The sequence below is a fragment of the Solea solea genome, chromosome 5, assembly GCF_958295425.1.
Source record: "Solea solea chromosome 5, fSolSol10.1, whole genome shotgun sequence".
NCBI classification, from domain to species: Eukaryota; Metazoa; Chordata; class Actinopteri; order Pleuronectiformes; family Soleidae; genus Solea; species Solea solea.
The window spans coordinates 8,416,202-8,425,961 of NC_081138.1; the positions used below are offsets into that span (position 1 = coordinate 8,416,202).

The following is a 9,760-nucleotide window of genomic DNA, read 5'->3' on the forward strand; positions in this document are numbered from 1 at the left end:
TGGTGGGCTGAACCAGACAGGAGTGAGAGGAATGGAACACTCCTTGTGAGACAAAAAACAAACAAACAAACAGATACATCAATCAATAAACATAGATTTCAAAAGGTGGAAAAAAAATTTTTACTAACATCTTCTGTTGACAAAACCAAACAGATACATCAATCAATAAACATAGATTTCAAAAGGTGAATTTAAAAAAACAAACATACCATGAGCTGAACCTTCCCTCCCTTAGGGGGCGAGCTGCTCCCCTGTAATGAAAATATATCATTTTTAAACATGTACATTTTGACCATTTGTGCAGAGAATTGCTTGGAAAGGCTTCTGTTTCTCCTAAAAAACAAAGTGTACAACTCATTTACCGTCCTACGTGGTTCAACCACCTTCCAATCCAATGGGTTGTGCAGCAGACGTGGAGAGCGGGCCTCTCCAACCACAACCAACCTCGGAGCCGGACGAGGAGCAGGAGCGGGAACAGCTGGCAACATGCTACGCGACTCCTCCTGTGCAACAGCCATCTCTAGCTCCTGACGGGACTTGTCGCATAGCAATGTCACCAGTGTCCTCATCCCAGATCCATCACTCAGGTGAACCTGCAAAATTATGCGATCAAACTCAAATTACAAATAAAAACTCAAATTAACAGCAATGTCAATACTGTTGCTAACCTGCTAAACAAACTTTGTCAGATCAACTTCTTAATAATGATAATAATAATAATAATGATAACACATTTCATTTATACAGTGCTTTAACAAAGTCTAAAAAAAAAACCTGTAGTATATATGTAAACGTAAGAAAGGACAATAAAAAAATAATTTCCACTTACCCCATCCCAACTCCACAGGTCACGCTGGCTGAGAGGAAAGAACTCTGCGATAGAGTAGTACCTCACCCCTAAACAAACAAAGACACATGATTTAAAAAAAACCAACCCGTTTGCATCATATTAATTTTAAACATGCTGAATGTGACATAAATGATCTTTCTCCAATTGCCATAGAAGCCAATCACACATGAAACTTCAATTAGACTGAACTAAATATTTTTGGGCCATACCCTTGCGTGCAGCAACGCGGTGAAACTCTTGGCGAAAAAGTTCCTGCAAGTCCTGATCCACGTTCCGGCGAGGAGGGAAGTCCAGGACAAACAGCTATAACAACACATAACATTATTTAAAAACAAGCAATATAATAGTCACAAACATGCATTGAAATGAAAAGAAATTCTCTACAACAGCCTATAAAGCCACATTCATTATGATTGGAAAGACGTGAACATATTAAAATAATCTTGCCTTCGGCCACCGAGACAAGGCACTGGTGAGAAGCTCCTCAAAGTCCACTGCAGCCTGATCCAAAGTCCCCTTAGTCAAGTTGTTGCTGGGTGCAAGAACACAAACAAGGTCAGGTGTCCTGGGAAGGACTGCACTCACCATCTCAGTCCTCAGGTCCTTGGCGTCAGCGCCTGGCGTTGACATGAGACCAAAAGAAAGCCGCTTGTGCGAAATCTTCACATGGCCATCAACAATGGCGCGCAGGTGGGAATCACCGACAAAAAGAACAAACTATAACAATAGAAAAGATTTATTTAAGAACATTAATAACTATGCCTCACATAAATAATTATGTTTGTAAATTCAAAATCAATACCTTCTTGTCAGGTGACTCGGCTGGGATGATCATCTTGTGACTCCTGCCAGTCAGGGGTGAAACTGGCCAGGTGCTCACACGGTGGCGACGACCAGTACCACGACCTAGTTAAAAAAGACAAAACATTAAAATAGAAGAACACATCACCCAAATACATTGTGCACGTACAAAATACAATAAAGACACTGAACATGACCACATGCACTCTCCAAAGAATTTAAAGAAAACACTTCATGGAAAACAGGTGAACACATACATGAGGGACCACGTGTTGGTGGTGGGAAGCAGGTGGTGGGGACCAGAGGCGCAGATGCCACCACTGCTGCCAGGCGTTCCTCCATCCTCTTCTTGGCCGCGATGGAACGGTTGTGCTTCTTCAGGCGAGGCATCTTCAACTAACCTATAGAAATACAAAAACTCACACAGAAACGGTAAAATATACACCAGAAAACAGTTGTATTAAATGAACACAATAATTTAAACCAATTCCTGTTCCTCTGTAACTTTGTGACGTCCCTGGAAATTCAATCCCCTGTAAAAAAAACAAAAAAACACATACAATTGAAAAAATGCACAATTACAACAACACTCCCTTTACTCCCTTTTGTGAGATTCCCATACAAGCACTCAAACACACAGTTACAGACTGTTACACTTCCAGCATGTTGTTATTGTTCCTCATAATATGATCATAACTGTGTTGGATTACTATGTCAACTGTACTTTAATAATAATTTATGGTTATAAAGCTTAGTATAAATATACGACTTAATAACAATTACTTTTAATTGGCTACTGCCTAGGTGCAGTACCCAGAGTGAGTGTTTCCAGGGATTCCAAAATGTTTTTCTCATGCTGTAATAAGCCACTGTGTGTTTCAGAACGTTATGTGACTTGATTATCATTAGCTAGGTAACTCAGTATTGTTGTTTTAAAAAGCAAATGTTACACATATCCAAACCTGTATTCAATCAGAAGCTCGTATTATAAGCTGTAAGGGGAGCAATATGAATAACAAACCAGCCTGATGTGCAGGTCAATTGCTAAGCTGTTAAGGGCCTTAAGCATAATTGGTCAAGGTAAAGGGAACAATGACAAAGCTGATGTACTTTAATAATGTGCGAATGACGCAGCTTTGTCTATGTGGGAGGGGCCAATAAGTGCGGCGCCACCTGTCCAAATTCACCATGACCAACACAATTATCGCACATGCCCGAAATTCGGTACACATGTGTAGTGGGTCAGGATGAAGAAAAAATTACATTATGACCATGATCCAAACCCAACAGGAAATCCGCCATCTTGGGTTGATTGGCGATTTTTTGGCGATTTTGGCGAATTCGCAGCAATGGTATTTGAACTAACTCCTCCTAGAGTTTTCGTGCGATCACCTTCAAACTTGGTGAGGTCCCTGTGGACCAGTTGAGGAGCTCACGGTATCAAAAGTTTTTTCAAATGTCGCACGGTGCACGAGATAGGGGGCGGCAAAGTTCGTGATGATTCTGATGTTTCGCATCAGAAAAAAAAAACTCTTATAACTTTGCGATGGAAGGTCCGATCCGAACCAAACTTGCTATGATTGATGATGGGCCATGGCTGAAGACGTCTATGAAAAAACGGTGAAGTTTGAAAACAGCGCCTCCTTGTGGTGAAAGAAAATACACAAAAAAAAAGTTTTTTTACAATTTCGGGAATAACTTTTACACAGATAATCGTATCGCACTCAAAATTGGTGACAACAGTCAAAACACATGGTAGATGATGCGTGATCAATATGACGACAAATCGTTTAACGGTGTTGCCATGGCAACGACGGAAAGTCGGATTTTTGGGACAAAAAATCAAACTGCTACAACTTAGCGAATCCTGGTCCGATCTGACTCAAACTTGCTAGGATTGATGATAGTCCGGCCCTAAAGACGTCTATATGAAAATATTCAATTTCGAAAACAGCGCCCCCTGGTGAGAGCAGACAATATGACAGCTGGTATTTCAATTATCTCCTCCTAGAGCTTTTGTGCGATCACCTTCAAACTTGGTGAGATCAATGTGGACGAGTTGAGCATCAAAAGTTATCAAAAGCTTTTTAAAATATTGTATGGCGTAGGAGATAGGGGGCGCCAAAATTGGAGATAATAATAATTTTTCACAACAGACAATGAAACTCTTATAACTTCGCGATGGAAGATCTGATCCCAACCAAACTTGCTATAGTTGATGATGGTTAGTTGCTGAAGACGACTATATTGCTGAAACGGTACATTTTGAAAATAGCACCTCCTGGTGGTGGTAGAAAATTCTAAAAAAACAAACTGTTACAACTTTGCCAATCCTGGTCCGATCTGAACCAAACTTGCAAGGATTGATGACAGTCCGGCCCTGAACACGTCTATATGAAAATATTCATTTTGAAATACAGCGCCCCCTGGTGACAGCAGACAGAATTACATTTATAGTTTTGGATGCTGCTCCAACAGGGATTGTTGTATCCACTTGAAACTTAGTATGTGGGACCCCAGACCCTTCCTCAACATGTCCGTAAAAGGTCACCTCCCTACAGGAAGTGGAACGCCCAAAACAGGAAGTAAAGTCTTACATTGTCCGATTGACACGAAACTAGATATGTGAGTTACTGGACCTTCCCTGAACATGTTTACGGAGACGCCGTTGACCGAACAGGAAGTCGGCCATTTTAAACAGGAAGTGCCCTCTAACTTTGCCGTACGTTGTCCGATCTGCACAAAACCTTATATGTGACACCAGGGACCTGTCCTGAGCATGTCCGTAAAAGGTCACCTCCCTACAGGAAGTGGAACGCCCGAAACAGGAAGTAAAGTCTTACATTGTCCGATTGACACGAAACTGGATATGTGAGTTAGGGGACCTTCCCTGAACATGTTTCCGGAGACGCCGTTGACCGAACAGGAAGTCGGCCATTTTAAACAGGAAGTGCCCTCTAACTTTGCCGTACGTTGTCCGATCTGCACAAAACCTTATATGTGACACCAGGGACCTGTCCTGAGCATGTCCGTAAAAGGTCACCTCCCTACAGGAAGTGGAACGCCCGAAACAGGAAGTAAAGTCTTACATTGTCCGATCTGAACAAAACTTGATATGTAAGACAAGGGAACTTCCCTGAACACGTTTACGGAGACGAACAGGAAGTTGGCCATTTTAAACAGGAAGTGCCCTCTAACTTTGCCGTACGTTGTCCGATTTGCACGAAACATTTTATGTGACACCAGGGACCTGTCCTGAGCATGTCTGCAAAAGATGACCTCCCAACAGGAAGTGGAATGCCCGAAACAGGAAGTAAACTCTAAGATTGTCCGATCTGCACAAAACTTGATATGTAAGACAAGGGAAGTTCCCTGAACACGTTTACGGACACGCACTTGACCGAACAGGAAGTCTGCCATTTTAAACAGGAAGTGCCCTATTACTTTGCCATACATTGCCCGATCCCCCTCGAAATTTGGAACGACATGCGTGGGGACGCCGCTGAAAATAACTATTACTGAAAATAACTATTACAGAAAATAACTAGTACTGAAAATAACTAGTACCGCGCGCGGTGAATGAACGGGTGAGAGCGCGAGGCAAGCGGGGAGCCGTGGCACACGGCGACCCGCGTGGGTCGGCTCGAACCCGTTCAGAACCGCGCGCGGTACTAGTTCTATTTGTGTCTGTTTTTGTGCGCATTCAGCAGGGATACGGCTGTTTTCTGATTTTTTTCATTTTTCTACTGTCCCATAACATAAACCTCACAAATAAAGTTAACATCTTATAAGATATAGTTATACACCTTCAGTGTTTGATTTTGCAATGATTTCACTGTTTGGATGTGTTTTTCTATTTGTGTCTGTTTTTGTGCGCGTTCAGCAGGGATACGGCTGTTTTCTGATTTTTTTCATTTTTCTACTGTCCCATAACATAAGCCTCACAAATAAAGTTAACATCTTATAATATATAGTTATAAACCTTCAGTGTTTGATTTAGTAATGATTTCACTGTTTGGATGTGTTTTTCTCTTTGTGTCTGTTTTTGTGGGCGTTAGGCAGGGATACGGCTGTTTTCTGATTTATTTCATTTTTCTACTGTCTTATAACATAAACCTCACAAATAAAGTTCACATCTTATAAGATATAGTTATATACCTTCAGTGTTTGATTTTGCAAAGATTTCACTGTTTGGATGTGTTTTTCTATTTGTGTCTGTTTTTGTGCGCATTCAGCAGGAATACGGCTGTTTTCTGATTTTTTTCATTTTTCTACTGTCCCATAACATAAACCTCACAAATAAAGTTAACATCTTATAAGACATAGTTTTATACCTTAAGTGTTTGATTTTGCAATGATTTCACTGTTTGGATGTGTTTTTCTATTTGTGTCTGTTTTTGTGCGCGTTCAGCAGGGATACGGCTGTTTTCTAATTTTTTTCATTTTTCTACTGTCCCATAACATAAACCTCACAAATAAAGTTAAAATCTTATAAGATATAGTTATATACCTTCAGTGTTTGATTTTGCAATGATTTCACTGTTTGGATGTGTTTTTCTATTTGTGTCTGTTTTTGTGCGCATTCAGCTGAGATAAGGCTGTTTTCAGATTTTTTCCATTTTTCTACTGTCCCATAACATAAACCTCACAAATAAAGTAAAAATCTTATAAGATATACTTCTGTACCCTCAGTGTTTGATTTTGCAATGATTTCACTGTTTGGATGTGTTTTTCCATTTGTGTCTGTTTTTGTGCGCATTCAGCAGGGATACGGCTGTTTTCTGATTTTTTTCATTTTTCTACTGTCCCATAACATAAACCTCACAAATAAAGTTAACATCTTATAAGATATAGTTATATACCTTCAGTGTTTGATTTTACAATGATTTCACTGTTTGGATGTGTTTTTCTATTTGTGTCTGTTTTTGTGCGCGTAAAGCAGGGATACGGCTGTTTTCTGATTTTTTTTCTTTTTTCTACTGTCCCATAACATAAACCTCACAAATAAAGTTAACATCTTATAAGATATAGTTATATACCTTCAGTGTTTTATTTTGCAATGAATTCACTGTTTGGATGTGTTTTTCAATTTGTGTCTGTTTTTGTGAGCATTCAGCAGGGATACGGCAGTTTTCTGATTTTTTCATTTTTCTACTGTCCCATAACATAAACCTCACAAATAAAGTTCACATCTTATAAGATATAGTTATACATCTTCAGTGTTTGATTTTGCAATGATTTCACTGTTTGGATGTGTTTTTCTATTTGTGTCGGTTTTTGTGCACGTTAAGCAGGGATACGGCTGTTTTCTGATTTTTTTCATTTTTCTACTGTCCCATAACATAAACCTCACAAATAAAGTTAACATCTTATAAGATATACTTCTGTACCCTCAGTGTTTGATTTTGCAATGATTTCACTGTTTGGATGTGTTTTTCTATTTGTGTCTGTTTTTGTGCGCATTCAGCAGGGATACGGCTGTTTTCTGATTTTTTTTATTTTTCTACTGTCCCATAACATAAACCTCACAAATAAAGTTAAAATCTTATAAGATATAGTTATATACCTTCAGTGTTTGATTTTACAATGATTTCACTGTTTGGATGTGTTTTTCTATTTGTGTCTGTTTTTGTGCGCGTTAAGAAGGGATACGGCTGTTTTCTGATTTTTTTCATTTTTCTACTGTCCCATAACATAAACCTCACAAATAAAGTTAAAATCTTATAAGATATAGTTATATATCTTCAATGTTTTATTTTGCAATGATTTCACTGTTTGGATGTGTTTTTCTATTTGTGTCTGTTTTTGCGTGCATTCAGCAGGGATACGGCTGTTTTCTGATTTTTTAATTTTTCTACTGTCCCATAACATAAACCTCACAAATAAAGTTAAAATCTTATAAGATATAGTTATATACCTTCAGTGTTTGATTTTGCAATGATTTCACTGTTTGGATGTGTTTTTCTATTTGTGTCTGTTTTTGTGTGCGCGTTAAGCAGGGATACGGCTGTTTTCTGATTTTTTTCATTTTTCTACTGTCCCATAACATAAACCTCACAAATAAAGTTAAAATCTTATAAACTATAGTTATATACCTTCAGTGTTTGATTTTGCAATGATTTCACTGTTTGGATGTGTTTTTCTATTTGTGTCTGTTTTTGTGCGCATTCAGCAGGGATATGGCTGTTTACTGATTTTTTTTTCGTTTTTCTCCTGGCCCATAACATAAACCTCACAAATAAAGTTAACATCTTATAAGATATACTTCTGTACCCTCAGTGTTTGATTTTGCAATGATTTCACTGTTTGGATGTGTTTTTTTATTTGTGCCTGTTTTTGTGCGCGTTAAGCAGGGATACGGCTGTTTTCTGATTTTCTTCATTTTTCTACTGTCCCATAACATAAACCTCACAAATAAAGTTACAATCTTATAAGATATAGTTATATACCTTCAGTGTTTGATTTTACAATGATTTCACTGTTTGGATGTGTTTTTCCATTTGTGTCTGTTTTTGTTCGCGTTAAGCAGGGATACGGCTGTTTTCTGATTTTTTAAAATTTTTCTACTGTCCCATAACATAAACCTCACAAACAAAGTTAAAATCTTACAAGATATAGTTATATACCTTCAGTGTTTGATTTTACAATGATTTCACTGTTTGGATGTGTTTTTCTATTTGTGTCTGTTTTTGTGTGCGCGTTAAGCAGGGATACGGCTGTTTTCTGATTTTTTTCATTTTTCTACTGTCCCATAACATAAACCTCACAAATAAAGTTAACATCTTATAAGATATACTTCTGTACCCTCAGTGTTTTATTTCGCAATAATTTCACTGTTTGGATGTGTTTTTCTATTTGTGTCTGTTTTTGTGTGCATCCAGCAGGGATACGGCTGTTTTGTAATTTTTTTAATTTTTCTACTGTCCCATAACATAAACCTCACAAATAAAGTTAAGATCTTATAAGATATACTTCTGTACCCTCATTGTTTTATTTTGCAATGATTTCACTGTTTGGATGTGTTTTTCTATTTGTGTCTGTTTTTGTGCGCGTTAAGCGGGGATACGGCTGTTTTCTGATTTTCTTCATTTTTCTACTGTCCCATAACATAAACCTCACAAATAAAGTTAACATCTTATAAGATATACTTCTGTACCCTCAGTGTTTGATTTTGCAATGATTTCACTGTTTGGATGTGTTTTTCTATTTGTGTCTGTTTTTGTGTGCGCGTTAAGCAGGGATACGGCTGTTTTCTGATTTTTTTCATTTTTCTACTGTCCCATAACATAAACCTCACAAATAAAGTTAACATCTTATAAGATATAGTTATATACCTTCAGTGTTTGATTTTGCAATGATTTCACTGTTTAGATGTGTTTTTCTATTTGTATCTGTTTTTGTGCGCATTAAGCAGGGATACGGCTGTTTTCTGATTTTTTAAAAACTTTTTCTACTGTCCCATAACAAAAACCAAATAAATAAAGTTAAAATCTTATAAGATATACTTCTGTACCCTCAGTGTTTGATTTTGCATTGATTTCACTGTTTGGATGTGTTTTTCTATTTGTGTCTGTTTTTGTGCGCGTTAAGCAGGGATACGGCTGTTTACTGATTTTTTCTATTTTCTACTGTCCCATAACATAAACCTCACAAATAAAGTTAAAATCTTATAAGACATAGTTTTATACCTTAAGTGTTTGATTTTGCAATGACTTCACTGTTTGGATGTGTTTTTCTATTTGTGTCTGTTTGTGTGCGCGTTCAGCAGGGATACGGCTGTTTTCTGATTTTTTCATTTTTCTACTGTCCCATAACATAAACCTCACAAATAAAGTTAAAATCTTATAAGATATAGTTTTATACCTTCAGTGTTTGATTTTGCAATGATTTCACTGTTTCAATGTGTTTTTCTATTTGTGACTTTTTTTGTGCGCGTTCAGCAGGGATACGGCTGTTTACTGATTTTTTCATTTTTCTACTGTCCCATAACATAAACCTCACAAATAAAGTTCACATCTTATAAGATATAGTTATATACCTTCAGTGTTTGATTTTGCAATGATTTCACTGTTTGGATGTGTTTTTCTATTTGTGTCTGTTTTTGTGCGC

General features: G+C 37.6%; 1 protein-coding gene across 1 annotated transcript; it reads right to left on the reverse strand.

The window, feature by feature from the left end:
* Window positions 1-1,024: 1,024 nt before the first annotated feature.
* LOC131459850 (uncharacterized) lies at window positions 1,025-2,041 on the reverse strand. The gene is made up of 4 exons (XM_058629976.1): window positions 1,909-2,041; window positions 1,653-1,756; window positions 1,298-1,567; window positions 1,025-1,153 (listed from the first exon to the last, which is right to left on the reverse strand). Exons 1-4 carry the CDS (start codon window positions 2,039-2,041, stop codon window positions 1,025-1,027), a joined length of 636 nt encoding a protein of 211 aa, XP_058485959.1.
* Between the last annotated feature and the right edge of the window lie 7,719 nt (window positions 2,042-9,760).

Coding starts and splice junctions, on each gene's coding strand:
- LOC131459850 (XM_058629976.1), bottom strand. CDS start 2,041: ATGCCTCGCCTGAAGAAGCACAACCGTTCCATCGCGGCCAAGAAGAGG. Junction 1,568..1,652: donor CCGAGTCACCTGACAAGAAG/GTATTGATTTTG, acceptor CTATTGTTATAG/TTTGTTCTTTTTGTCGGTGA. Junction 1,154..1,297: donor CCTTGTCTCGGTGGCCGAAG/GCAAGATTATTT, acceptor GTGTTGTTATAG/CTGTTTGTCCTGGACTTCCC.